The sequence below is a fragment of the Lates calcarifer genome, linkage group LG2 (assembly GCF_001640805.2).
Source record: "Lates calcarifer isolate ASB-BC8 linkage group LG2, TLL_Latcal_v3, whole genome shotgun sequence".
Classification (NCBI taxonomy): Eukaryota; Metazoa; Chordata; class Actinopteri; family Centropomidae; genus Lates; species Lates calcarifer.
This window is the reverse complement of record NC_066834.1, coordinates 19464071-19484270: the sequence shown is the minus strand read 5'-3', so window position 1 is coordinate 19484270 and position 20200 is coordinate 19464071. Positions and strand designations below refer to the sequence as shown.

Sequence of the window (20200 nt, the reverse complement as noted above, 5' to 3'; positions counted from 1 at the left end):
ATACTATAACAGAGTCTTTTACCATGTCTCTCGCTTTTTCATTGGCACCACACCATAATAACAAATAGAAATGGATTTCCCTTTTCTGTTCTTTTCTTTGGCTATATAAAAGGTGGCATGTTATAAAACCAGCACAGTGTGTTTGTAGGTTTTTATATCTGAGTCCCAGACAGGGGGTAGGGTAGAGCAGTGCAGTCACAGCCCAGAGCACCTATTGCAGACCATGAAAATAATGGTCAGGTTTTTATATGTGCTTTTTGACCTCAGATGAATACAGAAGGTCCCCAGACTCCAAAGTCTACCAAGAACAAGATGACAATAACTTGCAATACAATGCTTCAAAATCAAGCCTTATTATATAGTGTCAGCAGGTGAAAAGGAAAACAAATTGGGCCAAGCAAGAGTGGAGAGGACAAGGTATCACTGATATGTACCACTTTAGTCCAACATATACCTGTATATAATTCTGTTAAAAGTTGTTTATTACAAGATTCTGAACTCTTTTATACTGCAGTATAAAGTAACTAAGTACATTTACTTGAGTACTGTATTTAATTACAATTATGTACTTGGTACATATACTTGACAGTGTTTTGCATTATTGTGCTGCAATGTTTCTGAGGTAGATATTGTACCCCACAACATTTTATCTGATAGCTGTTGCCTGGTTACTGATTCCTAAGTAGATGTGTTTTTTTTTTTTAACATAAAAAACATATTAACAGTCTGCAAAATGTGATGTTATAGATTTAACAACCCAATAGTAAATTAAGTAACCAAAATGGCTTCACCATGAGCAGCTGCAACAAAATACTGCATCAGGAAAAAAAAAAAAAAATAGGAGTAAGATTACTAAGAACTGGGTCTCTCTGTTGAACCAGATGTAAACAGTTGTTTATTATCTGTGTATTATATCACCATAGTCAATATCAGATGTCTCTGACCAAAATTAAATGTCTTTCGCACAAAATCACGTAAATAACAAGCATAAGTGAAACCAGTTAAGTGCTATACCAGAGACGCCTACCCATTTCACACCTACTGATTAAAATGACATCAGTAGTGTGTCAAATGTAGTGCTTAAACCCAGAAGAAAGAAAATAATGTTTATATCTAATTATAAAATAATAGAAAGGGCCATTCTGCATTATGAGTGTTTTTAACTACATTTAACTGACAGTTCCTCTTTTACATAAAGCTGCTATAATCAGTATTTTTATATTACCTGTGAATTAAATTAAATATCTTGTGACCCTCAAAGGATTAACTGTGTAGTTAAGGGATGAATGGATGAATTAAACATCAGTGATGTGAAGGCTGCTGCTGATACAAACCCACAGAGAATTATCACCTGACAATGCTGTATTTTATAATTTTTCTTAAAGTCATTGCTATGGTTTTTGCACTCACAACTTCACCAAAATCAGCCTAGTTTGCAGGTGCAGCAGTTATTTTCAGTAGAAATCCCAATGTACACTGGCTAGCAACTAGCATGAGCATTTAGCAGCTAAAGAGCCAAATATACTGGAATTGGAGTGGAAAGAGTGAAAGAGTGAATACTAAACTTGTATTCCTCTGTTGGTTAGAAACATGCTAATGTATGTCTGTTCAATGTCTAAAAAGGTAACTGTTAGTTAACACATTGCCTGTATCAACCTCAAAGGTGCTAATGCTGTTAGTGTTGTATTAACAGCTTGTTTCTGTTGCTCACAAGTTGTCCAAAAAAGAATGCCTTTAAAAATAACTGAATGCAGGATCTGGAATTTACCTGGAACTGTGTATTTTTTCATTGTAGTATTTCTAGTTTTACTTAAGAAATTAGTGCCTTTTCCACCACTGTTCTTATGTGTAGAAGAGTAAAAGTTCTAAACTGGTGATGTAGCCGTCATTTCCACTGAATGTCCTAAACCTGATAAGCTCTGACCTTTGAGCGCAAAGAGCTTCAGAAAGACTGTCTCTAAACAAAAGTGAAATTTTTTCAATGATAGATCAGTGTACTGGAAAGTGCTAATGCTTTGATGAAACTGCTTTAGGATTGTGCCAGTCCTTGTTTCTATTTCCAGGTCAATTTAGTTCAGAGCTGTTTTCAGACTATAAATTAGACAGATTTTGTCAATTGTGATAGAACAATAATTAGTTCACCAACGTCAAATTTATCTTATCTATGGCAGATTATTAACAAATCTAAGAATGCAGCATAAATTCTCAGCGGTTTGTCATTATTTACTCAAGCATTGCGTACTTATCAGCACATACAGTCTTTTATTCTTCTTCTCTTGGACATATTGGAATTTTTAATTTGCAATAATTATATAGGTGTGATTTTATTTCCTCTGCTCCTGTTTCCCTCTCTGCCTCTCTCTCTCCTTTCGTCATTTTACAACAGCAGCTTGCCCCATGTCTCCCCATATCCCTATCACCATGACGACCAAAAGCAGATGAGGCTATCTAGCTTTCTGCCATTGCGTCTCACTCACAAACTGCTATACAACTTTTATTTGGTGGGAATAATCGAAAAAGAGATAAGACAACTTTTACAGTGTTTTGCTCCAACAAGCAAAATTTACACTGCACCCTATCAAGCTACTGATTTCCTGTTTGGTCTTATCAGGTGATGTTTTGTCTGAAGGGTTTATATGTTGAATGAGCAGAATGGAGCAATATGTTGAAAGGGGCTGAAAAGAAATCCTGTGGATCACATGATTAGTTAGAGCTGGGCAGCAACGTTGGTAGATAAGATGGTGATGAACCTAGCGTGACGTACAAGATCCTGCAGTTAAGAAAAGTATGTTGAGAGAACACCACAGTCACGGTTTCCACAGGCAAAACACTGCAGGGTTGAGCAGGCAACACACTGTCTGCAGCGTAGAGAGAGAGCATAGAGATTAAAGCAGCTGGTTCTTTATTTATTTAGCCTTTTTCCTCTGGCAGTACTGCTCTAACAGCAGTACAGCCACTAATGGGAACAGGAAATCAAACCATTAACAGAATTTAGTGATAGCAACTTAATTGCCCCGGAACCAAAAAAGTGGATTAATGAGAAGAATTGTTTTTGTTGTAATAAAGTGCCCAAAACAAAACAGACACAAAAAAGTTAGGTCTAGAATATAGATCAGAACAGAGGAAAGAGCAGGAAGCCAAAGTAGAACTGTACTTACCGAAGGCTGGATTATCAACTGAGCAAACTGAGCACTTGACTGGGGACCCCCATCTCAGTCAGACTAGATGGGGCTTGTCAAACTTTTAAGACCTTGGTTATGTCAGGTAATATTGTACAGTTCTTGCATAGTCACAGTTGATATTTTATACTTCTTTATGACAGTTTTTGAGTATATAATGGTTGTGCTTGGGACAGACAGACACATCTAATTGTGTTTGGTGTCTGCCGGGTGAAAAATTGGCAAAATGTCAGGTCCAAATTAGTCCCCAGAAGTTGTTTAGGAGCATGTTTCAGGTCATTTGGAGTGGATTGGGACAGGTCTGTAGTGACATTTTTGGAAAAGTTGACCTAGTTAGGTAATTTTCTTCTGGAATTGCTTTTTCTAGAGTCTATCCCAATTCTAAAGCTAGGGCTGTTTTTCTTCAACACACACACAGAAAGGGCAGATAGTGAACTATGAGGAGATATATCTGACTTTGAAAAAAAGCACATTAGATTATAATTGCAAATCCTTTAACTTTAACTCATGTTAGTTTATAGAGATGTTTACTGATTGACATTAAAGAATATTTTCAGTTTGAAAAACCATGCATTAAACATACTTTAGTTAAATGCTGTAAGACAGTAAGACATTGGCTTGAAACTCATGAAATAGTTTCATTATTGATTAACCTGCTGATCATGCTGTCATCATGTGATCATGCCTGTTTCTACAAGCACTGTTAAAGTTTAATTAAAATCAACACACATGAGGCCACATAATATTCCAGGAATGTAATAACGTACACAGTGCACAGAGAAACTCTTTTTGAAGGCCAAACACTGATAATTTGGAATTATATGGAACATTGCAACCACACAGTTGAATCATACGTTGTTTCCAAAAGATGAATCAAAATTAAAGCACATTTTTACTTACCAAATGTTTTCGGCTATCTTGCCTTCATGAGGGTGGTCCAAAAACATAAGTACTTTGCAAGTGGTAAAAATATAGTATGTGCATCTTGTAGTTTCTCTTAATATTTACATTTACTCATTTAATTAGGCAACACAGTGGTGTAGTGGTTAACACTGTGGCCTCACAGCAAGAAGGTTCCTGGTTCGAGCTCAGGGTTCAGCTTTTCTGTGTGGAGTTTGCATGTTCTCCCTGTGTGGGTTCTCTCCAGGTACTCTGGCTTCTGTCCAAAGACAAGCATGTTAGGTTAATTGGTGACTCTAAATTGCCTGTAGGTGTGAATGGTTGCTTGTCTATATATGTTGGCCCTGCGATGGACTGGCGATCCGTACAGGGTGTAGCCCGCCTCTCGTCCAGTGTCAGCTGGGATAGGCTTTAGCCCCTCAGCAACCCTTAACAGATAAGCGGTATAGATAATGGATGAATTTACTCATTTGGCAGACACTTTTAAACAAACAAGCTTACAAGTGAGGGAACACTAAAGCAAAACATATGTCACTGACAATGCTTTGACCACTGATAGCCTTCCTTAAAGGGAAAGCTGTGTGTAATTAGAATATTGGTACAATAGCACATGTACAAGGCCCAATACCAGCAGACACAGAGCATGCCAAAAAGTGAATATGATAAACATTGGGCATCTTGCACTAGTTGTAATGTAACACAAACTCTAATTACAAAAGGACTTTATTAAATTATCTAGCAGCATGTTGGAGACAAATGATGACTGCAGTTAACACACAACCAACACACAAAAAGTCCATTATTATTATTATTTTTTGTTTGTTTTTATTATGAGAGAAATGTGACTTTACATTGTTCATCACCCTGAGGGTGAGAATAAAACATAAATAAAACATTCTTACAAAATGTTGCATTAAATCACAAACGGAACAGTTCCTTTTTTTTTTTTTTCTTACATTTGATTTGTTTTATACAGAAATCATATTTACATATTTGCCCTTTTTTACATTGTTGAGAATAAAACAGTTGTGTACCATTTTTATAGTACAAACATTTCCTTCGTTTCAAAGCAGAGGTATAAAAGCACTCCTCTGTCCTGAGAAGATGCTGGGTTCTACACTAGTGCATTTTATCGTTAAGATTTAAGGCTATGCAGGGTTCACCTGATGGACACACTCGTCTCATGGACAGGCCTATCATCATTGGGGAAGGAGTTCATTTTCCTGACTTGCGTCTGCTGATTGTCCCTTACAGGGGGAGGTTTGTGGTTCTGCCCGGTCGCTCCCTCCAACCGTTAGACCTTCTTTTTTTTCCCCCTCCATATTAAAGCTGCTGCTGACTGGTTTCACTGAATAACCAATTACAATCTCTGACAACTTATTTGTTTCTGCAGTCAATTACAAATGCCGTGGGGAAAATGTCACAGACTGTGAGAGCCCACGCTCATCACATTATCTCTGTACGGCAATGACCTGCTGAGAAAAATGTCAATTTTGCACAGCAGGGAGAATTTTTTTTTTTTTTTTTTTTAAAGAAAAAAAAAAATCTAAACAGTGTCATACTTTTGGTTGCTGTTGTGTAAGAGATGGAACTCATTTAGTCATAGGTGCAGTGCTCCCTAGTGGTCAAAACACACCTAGAGCAACAGAGAAAAGAAGGCGGCCATTCCTCTCTGTTTCTTTGACAGGATTACACCAAAGCCATAAACAAAAGACATGAACCAACTAATTGGCTGGTCCTGTAAGCCTCTTAGAAGCAACACTATAATAAACCAGCCTGGACATGAAGTCAAATCCTCAACACAGACAGCGAGTTAACAATCAAGCACTTCAACATTAGACGAAGAGGCAGCAAGGAAGCAGATCAGTGACACTGCTCTGTAATTCATAGGAAAAGGGCTTTTTTTTCCCCCTCCTTCTGTTTTTATTTCCTACCTGTCCAGCAGGTAGTTGTGTGGCCCACTATGGGCTTAGTGGAGCTAAAACATAGGCTTAAAAATTAAGACAGGTCTCTGAAACATCACATAAAAGCTGTCAGCCCCTTTTTGATTCTACACACTAACAAAATGGAACCACAGCATCTTTTATGTACTTAAACAAATCATCTCACTTTGGATCCTTGTTGCGTTTCATGAGCGTCAGTGCCCTTAATTACAGCATCCCACAGAATACAAAGATCTCTTTGACTGATCTTTCATACTGATAAAGACAAAGAAAGTATTAGGATCAAAGTGCTTAACAACACTGATGTGTGTTGATTAATTTGAAATGATCAGAGACTCAGGTGGTACCTGCTGAGCAGGTTTAGTCATTAAATAGGAATGCGTAACATCATTTGGTGTTTTTACTTAATGTCCTATCTCATTTTCTCTAACCAGCTGCTTTGTCCCTAAATTAACTCCCTCCATTTCCTAAAACCATCAGCTGTGTGTGTATACTGAGTCTATTATAAGAAGAGAAAGAGGGAGGTTGAAAGAGAAACTTGAACTATTTAACAGACTCAAGCCATTAGTATGCTACCTGCAGAGTCACATGCAATTAAAAAACGAAGGAAAGCCCCGCTCATTGGCGCTCAGATGAAAGATGAGGGCTGCATAAAAGCCCATTGACAGGCAGATAAAGCGAGGATCAAGCTAATATCCATCCAAGGCTCTAAAACACACTAAAGGATATGAATTGAGCCATTAGACACAGGGAGATATGTCTCAATCCTTTCATTACTGTTGAGTCTGGAAAAATAGACACGCACATCTGAAGAGTTTCACTCCCAAAATGGAGATCTCCATAATTCAAATAAATTAAAACCGCACCAAGGAAGTTGATTGATGGCATAAAATCATTATAGAGGATTACTGAAGTTATCATGCGCCAGTTCCATTTTGCTTACAAACTGCAGACAAAATTAGAGCTCGTAATCACATCTGCTTTTCAAATCGTAAGTAAAGGAATCTCAGGCTCCAATTTTCTTTTGAGTGTAGATCTATACAGAGGCATTTTGACACATTGAGACACAAACACTGAAAACATTGATTAAGAAATGTTGCTAGGACACAAAGTTTAGATTGTGGTTTCGGTCTTCTATTAATTATCAATGAAGATAATTAGGAGTGAGGCGTTTCCAATGCCACATGGAGCTTGTTGACATTCATATCTGTTTTCCAAGTGGCATTTGGTTGTGTCTGTATGTTTTTGTTGTTGTTGTTGTTGTTGTTTTAATGTGTGGTTAAAGCTGCACAGAAGCCACTCTGCTTCTGCAAATGAATATAACAGCGTGTTGGTGTTAATGCCAGGACGGACTGCTGAAAAAGGGGCTGGTTGGGGCCAGAAGAGATGTGAAAACAGGAAGGCATTCAGGCCAGTAATATACTTGGTAGAGCTTGTGAGGCAATCCTCTGTGAAATGTTTTCATTGTGATACAGAGCTGTCACAGATGTATATCTTTCCTCAAAATGAAGAAATCATAATGACTTCTTTGGAAAAGGAAACTGGGTTTTTGGACAGAGAATATTCAAAAGTGCACAGCTACTCCACTGCAAGTGTGTGTATGTATGCATACTTGCACACCATAACAGAATTCTTAAAGTCTTCTACTTTCCAGAAACTAATAGAAGTGGTATTTGATTTAAAAGTGCAAGAAAACACACGTTCTCTTTTCCTTGCACGTAATGTTAACTTGCTCTATGTTATGATATGGAAAGTGAACAAAGTCTTTTCAAGGTAGCACAAAGCCTGGTGGTATATTGCAGTGTTATGTGTTACCACTACTTAGCAAAAACGCACTCCTCTGGATGTCAGAACAGCGTGACGGGTTGATAACAATGATGATGAGGAGGAGAGCCACTTATCTCAGCAGAAGAAGATCTCTCCATCCAGAGGAGGCTCGGGACGGTGCTGGGGGTCTGGAGGGAGGAGGAGAGAGGAGTCAGTGTCACCATCACAAGAAAAGATTCCTCCTGTAAGAGGGTTTTGATCGCTGATTCGTTGTAGCGTTTATTCTCCAGGGATGTTCAGTGGGCAGCATCAACCTGCTTCATATTGATCAAACCCTCGGCACAGTGCACTGCGCCGTCATTGAGATCCATTAAATAATTGACAGCAGCTGCCTCAGTGAGCAGCTCAGTGTGTTGCGCCATCATTTAATATCTAGAAATCAAATATATATATATATATTTTATTATTTATTATTGTACGGTTGATGCAAACTATCCTTCCTGTGATGGAAATGGACAAGCTGCTCACATCTGGAAAAAAAAAAAAATAATTGGTGGTGCAACAGCTGCAGAGACACTTGAGAAAGCAAAAAAAAAAAGGGGACTTAATTTTCAAGAAAAACATTCTGCTGTCTGTTTTGTGACATTTAATTAGCTGTGACATTTCAAACTTGCAGTTAGATTGATGTCTGTCGCTCTACAAACAGCAACAGTATACAACAGAATACTCAATTAGAATGGATTTGGGAAAACACAGCAATAGATTACAAAAACACTGGATATGGACATGGCTGGTGCCTGCGGCCAGGCACAGATGGCTGAATTAGCAAAATGATTCGATTGAGCTTTAAAAACATCTATGTCTCAGCTCAAAAACATCTATTGTCACCTAACTGTAAACTCTTGTCCACGTCAATATCCTGTAGGAGCGACGACTCAATTTTTCCAGCCATCTGATTGATCAGTAGTCGGGCTGTTGTCAGGTTTTAATCTGATCCTCTGGAGTTAGCTGTGTAGCATAGGTTAATATGGTGATGTACCCTTGCTAAAACTGAGCCAGCTTCGTGATGCCAGAAAACCTGAGTTAAGCCTAAGCATAGTTGGATAAATCAATAATCTCTCATTGTGGTACAGGCCCCAGGTAAATGCACAGCAGTGTAGACTGTGGTTACATTTATAAAGGGATAAAGGAGACAAAGAAGATAAAGAAGCAGTATGATGCAAACTGACACCCAAAGGCCAGACGTTCCTTTAAAATACATCACCAGACAGTGCGTCCACAGCAAGCTGAACAGACTGTGATGTGTACTACCTATTATTTAATTGTTGAATGAACTGTCTCATCCAGTAACAAATGTTTATCTAAAATTAGACTACTCATGTCTCTCTCTTCTTCTCTGTTGAGTTTGACCTTATATGGATTTGATAAAGATGGTTTAGTGAAAATGTAATGCACTGATTTTATTGAGTTTTCGTCATGGGCTCTTTAGCAGAAATAAAATATGTGAAAACAATGAACTTTCTAAGGATTTCTTGCCCACTGCTGCAAGAAGTGAATCCATACTGTATGTAAAACAGCTGCACTGTATGTGAATGAGCCATTGTGTCTGCAAATTGTTTTATGACCAGCTTTGAGTTACTGTGTGCATTTGTTAGTCAGCATGTATGCTAGGTCTTTATATTTGTAATATTAGAATTATTGAATATAGAGTATTATCTGCTACTCTTTAAAAGAAAACTGGCTTAAACTACCATATTACAACTTATAAACTGTCATAGCTGATATCCTCATAACAACAGTCAAATTACTTATTGAATTTTCTGATCAAAGTCAAACCATCACCCATTTTTTGGCTGGTTATTTCGTCTCTCTCTGATAACCAATCATCAAGTGTCTAATCTGAAGTGCCCTTGACAAAAACACTGAACTCCAACCTGCTGACTCAACGTACAACACCGAATAATTAAACTTAATGTAAATCAATTCACCTCCCTCCCCCCAATTTGTTCTCTACCTGATGTCTGTGCACTCCCCGCTTTGCCCTTCTTCTTCTTCTTCTCCTTCCCCTCCTTGCTCTTGCTCTTGGCCAGCTGCAGCAGGCTCTTTGAGATCTGGTTGTTGGCTTCGCTACCCTTGAGGTTGGTATTAGCGGAGGATGAGGTAAAGGGATTGAGGCCTTTTCCTTTGGGCTTGGACTGCTGGGGCTGCAGCCTGGGCAGGGAGGAGGAGGAGGAGGAGGAGGAGAGCTCCAGTGGGTCCAGCTCCAGAGACTGGGAGCTGCCGGGAAACTGGGACTCATCAGACGTTGTCGAGGGAGTCCTCTGGAAGAAAAGGAAGGAAGGAGCTTAGACAGACGAACAGCTGTTGTCTACATCTGTGAATGAGTATGTAGGAGAGGTGCAGATTCGACTGTTTTTATAAGTTTATCCCGAATAAAACATGAGCATAAATGTTTCCAGAAAATATTTTAATGGTGGGAAATGAAAAAAGTTTCTCTCCAGATACGGGTTTTTGCAATAAAAACATAGAAATATAACACTGCCATTTAGAGTGCTGGTTTGCTAGTTAAAGCTAAGAGCACTTTTAAATTCACTTTCAAGAGGACCTGGGTTCAAGCCTCTGATATAGGCATCCATAAACATCAACTCTGCTGAAGTGTCATTGAGTAAAACACTGAATCCCTCACAGCCCTGTGAGTGTTCCCCTGCAGCTGAGGGGGCAACAGAAGAGGCTGTTTCCCTGCATGGAGCAACAGATCACATTATTATTATTGTGATTTTTATTTTTTTTGAAAGCGTCCCCACTCACCTCAGCCAGACGGAGCTCCTCCATCTTGTCGAGCTGCCGCTGCACAGCCTCCCTGTCCCTCTCCAGCTTCCTCTGGGCATCTCTCAGCCTCTCCAGGTCTTTCTGGTACTCCTCCTTCTTACTCTGCAGCTCCTGCTTCTCCTCCTCCAGCTCCTTGTTCTGCTTCAGGGCCTCCTCCTCCTGCAGTGGTTGACAGGTGCATCGATGGATTTATTGAAATTATACAGGACAAGGACACAGCATGGTTTCAGACATTGAAACTTCCTCACCGTGCACATTGACAGGACAAGTCTCTTCGAATCACTGTTGCATTTCAAAATAAAATGATCGTCTCAAACGATGCCATCTACCAGTAATCAATTCTCATCAAACTAGTCTGTAGAGGTCATTTTCCCAAGATAATGCAAACAAATCTCACATTTATAAAATGCACAATATATTGGTGAATGTGCTGCATCAGTTTACATTTTCTGTTCTGTAACAACCACAAAGTTTTTATTCCAGACCCCAAACTTTATTTCAGTCACCTGTAAGTTTAATCATCTATAATACACTAAGCTACAGTGTTTAAAACTAAGAATTTAGCAGGTCAAGTTCGGCTCTGAAAATGGCCCATGGCAAGGGTTTCGTTAAGAATTACAGCTGCACAGGAACATGTAACAAAACACACAACACAAAGAAGATGCTGCATAGTTACCTGTATGCGCACCAGCACCTCCCTTTCATTCAGATGCTGTTCCCTGAGCCCCCACTCCCTCTCCCTCCTCCTCTTCTCCTCAGCGTGAGCTGCCTGCTGTCTCTGCAGGGACGCCAGCTCCTGCCGCTGCTTCTCCAGGCTGCGCTGCTTCTCCTGCTCAATCAGGGAACTGGGCCGCGAGGACGGCCGCGATAAAGACGTGCAGGAGGAGGAACGCTCACTCAGGGCCTGCCGCTGGTCCTCTATGAAACTGTCCTGCTGCACCACCACCGCCTTGATTAGACAGGGGCAGATTCACACCCCACAGAGATTAGGTCACACATCCCTCCTGCTATTGTGTGCTGGCTTCAACATATTATTATTTTCTCTGTCTGCTTTGCTATGTTCCCACTGCACCAGAGAGAGTCTAAATTCTCTTTTTCCCCCCTTTTCACACAAGAAGTGAAGTTTTCAAATTCAGAGTGACGGCAAAAAGCTTCACAGAGTTGCATCATTTCAGATCTGATCTGAAGCATGTGGATAGATTGTACGCAAAGTATCTTACCTGCAGAGTGCTGAGCAGGAGGTGCAGATTGGAGACACTGTGAAGGACCTGCTGTTGGAAAACAGAGACCACTGAGTATCATAGAACTTGAAAACATCATTTCTGTTCTTGAAAACCTGGTACGCCATGAATGGCGGCAGTGCTTTATTTTAAAACATTGACTTTCTCATTTAATAATTGCTAGCAGTGGATTTCACGTAATACTGTATGAATTTACCAGCAACACTAAGCCAGCGTTAAACCAACTTGAGTTTACAGTGATGTGACCTTTTCTTCATTCAAAAACCAACACAGACACAAGGCCACTGAGCTTCATCTGCCACCAGTGTTTACTTGAACACAAAATGTTCCAATTAATGTTCACTGAGAACTGCACAAAATAACATTTATGAAAACAGCACATCTGCAGAAAGTGCTGTAGTATCACAGAAATACAACATTGGGGTCTGTCTAACAAATAAAGGGAAATAATCAGATCAGTCCCAGCATCCTTTGCAGGTTAATATTCTATACTTATATCTTGTATTTTCTATTAAACAATTTACTGGAACTATTTCTGACCCTTTTTTTGTTAAGGTTGAATGGCTATGAATGCAAGAGTACTTAGAATAGAATTATTATGTGTTCTGCATTCTTCCAGAACTTTCACAAAATTTGATTTATTGAAACTGTTACTGAACATAAATTGTTGTGTACTGTATGAAGATTAACACCGGACAACTTGGAGTAGGCCTATTTCACATTATTCATTTTTCAGTTTCTGATGCATTTACCTGTACTGTTTTTTTTTCTTCACTAGGTGTTATGGATGGCCTTTCAGAATAATTTTGTGGCCTTAATGTAGTTTGTCTACTTTACTTTTCCGTCTCACTAAGTTCTACTGCTGCCTTACTCACACTGCTTGAGAAGCTTGCTCTATTCTCATGCATAATTCATTTTCATCTTATTTTTCATTAAAATTCTTTTTAAAGCTCCCTCATATAGACATGCTTTTACTAAACTGACTTTTACAGTTTGCTCCCCATATGCATTTGCTATCAATTTGAGCCATTTATTCCTTTTTGTGTGTTTTGAATAATGCTACAAACATCTAATGCCGCTAGCGCAAACATCGACAGTACGACAACTACTACCGCTACTGCTATCACTGCTGTTTCAGCTAATACATTTACTGATGCCGATTATGATGTTGACACAGAGTTTTGACAGTTTCCATGTAAACAGCAGCTCTAATTGAACTAGATGCAGGAAGTCAGTGTTACCTCACTGTTCCTCTTCAGCAGCAGCAGCAGGTTGGCGTTTCCTCCCTGCACATAAACACAAACACACACTGAGTACAGCCAGAACACGGTACTGCACGCGTATACACACACATACTTGTGTTTCTCATTATGTGCGTACATTATGTGTGTGTGTGGAGGCATACTGTACAATATGAATATGAATGTGATTATAGCCGCACATGTGGGGGTGTGCTGTAAAAATCTAATTGTATCTGACTGTGATTATGTACCACTGATACTGTAATACAATAATCTTGCAGCTGTTGCATCACAATGGGTTAAACATCTCTAAAAATGTATTTTCAAGTTACAAAGAAAACCATTAACTAAAGTGAATATAACAGAAACTGGAACACTTGAATTAGCTGTGCATTGTATTTTTAATGATGATTCTGACTTCTGCACACACTCCCTTCTTTTCCCTTCTGCTGAACTTTCTTTGAACTTTGGCTCCAAGCCTAGGATGAAATGTTAAGAAAAATCAAGTACTTTTCTTTTGTTCGGATAGCAGAGTTTACAAGAAATGACCTGATGTCTCGGTTAAGAGACAAGAAAAATGTTTTTATGAAACCACTAAAACTTTCAAGAAACAATTATATAAACAATTAAATAACTCCAAAGCTAGCATCTGGTGCAGATTTACAGAAGAAGCCCAAAGGTGGCCCATTCATTTCCATCCACTTTTGATTTCTTATAGAGCTGATGGTCGCCATTAGCAACAGGACCTGGCAGGATAAGTCAAGAGGCTAATTCACTGGAAGGAGAGAAGCAGCTAAATTCATCTTAATGGTATTGTTAATGTTGGAGGACAAACGCACCCCCACAGATGGCCTCAAGTTCTCATTGAGGTGTGGGGGCGTAGCGGCTTCAGAGTTGAGAATAATTGGCTACTGAGATACCGACCTTCTTTAAAACACTGTCAGACTCCGTCCTGCGCAAATCTCCTGCTGTATCCTCGCCCTCTTCTCTGTCTCCACCTGACATAAAGGAAGAGCAGGAGAAAAGATGAGCTGGGCAGAAAAGAATCCGCATTGAGAGACAGGCTTAATGCTGGAGAACCTGACAACTTACAATGATCCTTTACACTGAAACCATGTCTACAAGATAAAATAAATATGTGACACAAACAGGTGATGAAAGTGGTCACATTTTAGAACTGACATAGTAACAGTTTGGTCAGTAAGTGCTCTTTCTGTTCAATCTGTCAACAGGTGTTCAGTCTAACTATGAGACCAGACGTACAATAAAATCTGCACAATAAGACACTGATCAATATCTAAAGTGATCAATGACTGGTTAAAAAAAAAAACATGAGAGGCTGGCAGATTTTAGATGCAAATGAATGATAATAATTTAGTTGATATGAAAACTATTTTTTGGTATAACTGAATTATAGCAAGTGGCATGATGATTAATAAAGAGGTGTATGAATCAAGATGGCCACTTGTACGTCAACAACCACCCACAAGAATAAAAATCAATCACCTTTCCAGATAAAACTTATAATAATATTTTTAAAGTTAAAGTTACTGATTGTGAATATGTAGGAAGCTATACACTGTCTCCCAGTAAAATTAGTAAAATCAGCTCATCTGTCTTTGAAGGCTTGAGAGTCTGAAAATTTTTCAGGGGATGAAGTCTGCATTTTTGTACCATTTGTCCTGATGTTAAATATGATACCTCTTCTGGAAATGATGCTTACCCTGTTTTTGTTCTCATTTATTTATTCATTATAATTTTGAATTTGCATTTCCTCCCTCCATCTCTTCACTGCTGCTACACCCTCCCTTAATCTAAAAAGTTAATACAGTTCATATGCAACTCAAAATCCATACATATATAATACCTTGATTGTCCACAGTGTTTACATTTGTTACTATGTGTGTTTATTGAATGAAACACTAGGTAAAATGTCATTTTAAAAATCTCACACTGGTAAAAACACACTATAGTGTCATCGTTTCACATCAGCTCTACTGATGTGGAAGTGAGGACCTCTTATGGCTCGATATTTGCCACACTGTCAGCAGAGTCCCACTCTGAGCTTTGCAAGCCAACAGTTCAGAGGTATCGCCCAAAGCCACGTCTCCCCCAGGAAGCTTCAGCTCTACTGTCCTAGTCCCTGACCCTGTTTTATCTAACTGCACTGAAAAGGGGCATTGTGGGAAGTGGCGGGTGTGGTGCCTGCTGTTATGTGACCAGTTTTAGGGATGAAAAGTGAAATATTTTACTTGTCAAACTGTGCTGGGCTTAAAGCAGTGACAGCACATATTTGCAGTCCAGTCACTGATTCGATGCAGTTCTCTGGACCAGCAGGTGGGGGTTCAGTAGGATGGACTGTACTCTCTATAAAAAAACGACATCAATGGCCACCAAGAGCAGCAGACTCACTCTTACTGCTGTGCATCTGGTGACTGTCAAAGCCTCCAAAGGTCTCAGCCCGACGGGGCAAACACACGGGCCCCACGCCTCCTCCCTCCTGGACACTGGCCATCGCCCCGCCCAGGCTGCCGTTCACCAGCGCCTGTAACGTCTCCACTGTCACACACACACACACACACACACACACACACACACACACACACACACACACACACACACGCCCACACAGACATACAGACACACGTGTGCAGGTCAGTAAGTGAATTATCCCGGCTAACTGTGTTACAGTTCAGCTCTGCACCCATGAATCCTACCAGGCACTCAACCTCATATTGGCTCCAGTTGCTAAGCAACTATTGACAATCTGTTTGAACCACAGAGCTCTTTTACTTAAAGTTTCAATATCTTCACCATGTGAGGTTATATAAACTCTGGATATACAGTACCATATCCATATATACGTACTGTGACCGTCCAGTGAAAATAAGGAGAAGCAAAGCAGCTGCTGGTGAATGTGAATTCACAGTAAAACACAATAGCCAGAAGAAGAAGAAGAAATGACATTACTGCTGCCAATTCACATATCAAATAAGGACTATTACTGCCCCAGGCTTTAGAAGGAGGAGACAAAGAATACATTCTGTAATAGTATAGCTAAACCTTTCCTGCTACAGTAGTTTTAAGTGAAAACCATTACAGAAGTTCTCCTTCATAAATCTTTCCTGCATCAGAGCTGCAGACAATTCTCTTTGTAAATGCCACACAGTTACCAAATCTGCAAACTGAGAAACCAACTACATTTCTTTTCCTACAGCAGATATCAGTAAGAGCTAGTTGCATCTGTGCGTGTGTTCTCAGTCTTCCCTGTGTAACTCACAGCTCTGACCAATCCTGTAACTCTGCTCTTTCAAAGAGAAACAACAGTTTGTTTAAACTTAGTGAGTGTGAATTACTTAACATGCAAATACACAGAACACATGACAGCTCTTAGTGAACCCAGTACACCAAGAATTATACATTATACATTATTCATTACACAGTGCTGCACTGCAAACAGCAGTGAATTACAGTGCTGCTTTTTCTGAATCTTTTTCAGTCAAAATAATTTTTTCTACAATGCAAAAAAGGCAATCATCTGGCTAAAAATCCTATTGTAGTCCTCTTGGGAGTCTAGTGAGGGTTTTTTTTTAATAAAGTGAAACTCTCAAACTGCCATGAAAATGAGTGAAATTAGGGTTTCTGATTCATCAAGCTAAAACTCAGGCCTGAAATACTTGTTATATAGGTATTTTTGCAGCAGTTTTATTTTTCAGACCCACCTATTTAAATCTAAAGTCAATTTAAATGTGCAGAGAATGCAGTGTGTCTCTCTGTCTCTCTCCACACTTCATTCTCTCTCTGTCACAAATATACAGTATCTCTCTCAGTTCACCCCTCAGCTGCTGCTGCTTTCTTCTCATGCACATTTGATGAACAGGGCTGCCAAAGCACCAAACAGAGCTGAAATAAAATCCTAAAACACACTCTGACTCCTTTAATGTTTTCTATACACAGTCTTTAAAATCATCCCAAAACACAAACACCATCTCCCTCAAACTTCTGCTCTCTCAGGCTCTGTTGAGATGCAACTACCAAGCCAATTACTTTCCAAATGCCTCAGAAAAAGTGAATTATTAGGTGTGTTTTCTTCTGATGGATTTTAGTTAATAACTTCCTCACATGGTGATCTAGTCTAGCTAGTGGTCATCGAACCCTCCAGATGGATGTCCTTTTCCACATGCAGCCTCAAAAACAAGCGGCAGAAGACATTTCTCTGAATTGCATTGTGAACTGAAAGTGGATGAAAATAGCAGGTGGTGCTGGTAAAACTGTACAAATCCCACAAATAATAGCCTATATAGCATAACAGAGTGTAGGTGATAATAAAGATGACAGCTCTTCAGAGTGGATGTTTCAATAGCAGGGTCTTGCTACTGGGCGTGTTGGCTCACTATCTTAGCTTGTACTAGGACATTTAATACAGAACAGAGCCATTGTTAATGTTATTAGTAACAAGTGAGTGCGTGTCCTACCACGTCAAAGACGTCTCTTGTGAAAAAGGTCAATTATGTAAAAATTGCAAAATCTGCTGTTTTACTTTAATGCCCATGTGATTGGTTATGTAATTGATCCTTGACAAGCATGTTAATAAAACTGCTCTGCAGAAAGGTTCCCAGTGGTAATGATAGCTAAATGTGCCTGAAAATTTGGTGCATAGTTGCTATTATCTGTACTTATTGATGTCAACAAATGGGATCTCATCCTCCCCCTATAGCCCTTAAAGCTCTGTTCTGAGGGACCACCGCCCAGCTGATGGCAAATGAACAGTAATAGGGGAAAAGTCATTCTGTTCATCTAGGGAGACAAAGAGACAAAGATCCTGCTCATTTTGTCTGAATCACAGCACAAAGTGGCAGAATTTGCAAACTTCTAGTCTAGGAAACTACTAGCTACTGTTAACATACTGTTGGTATATTTCATGCTTCCATGTGACTACATCAGGTAATACTCCCATGTCTCAACAAGGCGTCTACAACCACAACAGGCACTTTATGCAGAACATGGGTGGTACAGCATGTGTCATGTCGGAGTTGACAGATCTTACATTGTGTATTTGTTAGTTGATGAAAACCTCATGTGTTCGTGTGACGACCAGGAAGATTCAGTTTTCAGCTTTAATAATTTACCATAAAATACATGGATGTAAATTGAGATAAGGTACTGCTGTTCTTTCTTTCTATTAATTTCAGTTCATTCTGCCTCACTACTAAGAATGCTCGATGAACAATGCATCTGGAGCACACATATATTTAGAGCACGCGCTTTCTCTTTCTTACCTTCCTGCAAGGCATCCTTCATGATGGACGCCCCCCTCGGCGGCTCCAAGCTGCACGCTGACCTGAAGAAAGGCTCGACCTGCTGGCAGGCCTCCTCACCTTGATTCAGGCCCTCCCACATCCCCCTGAAGAGCCGCACCTTCTCCTCCAACAGAGACATGATCTCTGTATCTTTCTGCCTCAACAAATCTGACCAGCAGAGACAGACAGACAGGAAGAGAGAGGAGGAAGAGGAGGAGAGTGAGGAAAACATTTTGTGATATTAGGAGCAAATGTATCCCTGTTTTTTCCTTTCTCTCACCTCTCATCTCCTTAGCTTTAGTCTCCAGTTGTCTCTTGTCATCTTCTGTCTCACTGGGAATCCCTTCATCCTCATCTTTCTCCCTGTCCAACCAAGAATAAAAAAATATTACATGTAGAGCTTTTAATAATACTGTCAAAACACCTACAGACACCCTCTGCTCAAATCAATTATGCTATATATCAATTAGATGACAAGTCAATTTAATTTACAATATCACAAACAAACAAAAAAAGGATTTTGACAATTAATTCATTTTTCATCTGTTCACTATTCACATTCAAAAGACTAAACAATTCTTTAAAAAACAGGACTAATGGACATAGTCATTAGCTTAAGTCCAGTATATATAAACATTGATATCACAAGACAACATATCACTATACAAAGATTAGACAACCCTGCAAGTGCCAAAAATGTGATATATATGATGTTTTTTGGCAGACAAGACCATCAGAGCATCAGTAGAAAACTGTTTTTTTTTTTTTTTTATTTCCTCTTTTCCTGCCAATAGCTTGATCTCAGTTTTGTATTTTGATGGAAGTCAGACAGGGAGAGAGAGAAACATTAAATCGCTCTCCTTCCCGCTGGCTGTAGTGGAATAATCCTCTGCGTATAGTGAGCTGCCCTTGAAGCCAATCCAGCATTAGACTGTCCCTGAGTACATCCCATCCCCAGGTAGAGTAGTGCTAATCCTCCTGACAGCACAGTGCTCTGTCGCAGCTTACCGTATATTACTATCTGGAGAGACTGGGCTGGGTCTAACTCCTGGGTTACAACACAGAAGTACTGAGGAGTGAACTGTAAGAGGACAGCGCTGAATGTAAAGCACTATGACGGTAGAGTTTGTTTTGTAGTCAAGGTAATGGGTGAGAGTAAATGAGGAAGGTTAGGTTAGGTCAGGGTCTAAGTTTGGACGTACATGCTCAGGTAGAACTGTAAATTTAATATGATATGTCAAAAATACTCCTCTATAAAAAATACTCAAAAAAAGCCTTAAAGCGTTTAAGTATTTGCATATTTAACCACCAAATGTTTTGAAGTAAAAACACCTTAACAAACAACCCTACTTACATAGACTGCATGGCTTCCTGGATGAGCTGCATCCACGTGTTGCGTTCGTCCTTCGAGCTGGCCAGGACCTCCATCATCTCCGGCTTCTCAATGCCTGCCGTGATGAGGAAGAGGCCGCGCTCTTCGTTAGCGACCTCCCTGACGATCAGCTTCTGGAGGGAGATGACCGTGGAGCGCTGGTCCTACAGGGGGAGAGGAAGGGTGGTGAAAGGAGGGGAGGGATTGATGGAGGCGACAGGGGAGGAGAGTGAAAAGGAAAAAGAAAGATGACAGTGGGAGAGGAGGGAGGACAAACAGTGAGGAAGGTTAGAGGATGGCAGAGGCAGGATGAAGGGTGGGTGTGAAGCACAAGAGAAAAGGAGGGGGAGAGGAAGTGGAGAAGGATCATTAAGGGAGGAGAAAAGGAAAGCAGGGGGGGAGGAAGCAAGATAGAAATAGCAAAGACA

General features: G+C 39.8%; 1 protein-coding gene across 1 annotated transcript in view; it reads right to left on the bottom strand.

Moving 5' to 3' along the window:
• Nucleotides 1-4874: 4874 nt before the first annotated feature.
• The window catches only part of LOC108897673 (A-kinase anchor protein 13), a 61110-nt gene continuing 45784 nt past the window's right edge, over nt 4875-20200 (bottom strand). Inside the window, 11 exon segments of the mRNA XM_018697392.2 lie at nt 4875-7977; nt 9804-10110; nt 10598-10777; nt 11295-11567; nt 11839-11889; nt 13101-13145; nt 14025-14098; nt 15513-15659; nt 18380-18568; nt 18681-18763; nt 19755-19936. Of these exon segments, the coding sequence (XP_018552908.1) occupies nt 7925-7977; nt 9804-10110; nt 10598-10777; nt 11295-11567; nt 11839-11889; nt 13101-13145; nt 14025-14098; nt 15513-15659; nt 18380-18568; nt 18681-18763; nt 19755-19936 (1584 nt within the window). The 3' untranslated portion in view covers nt 4875-7924.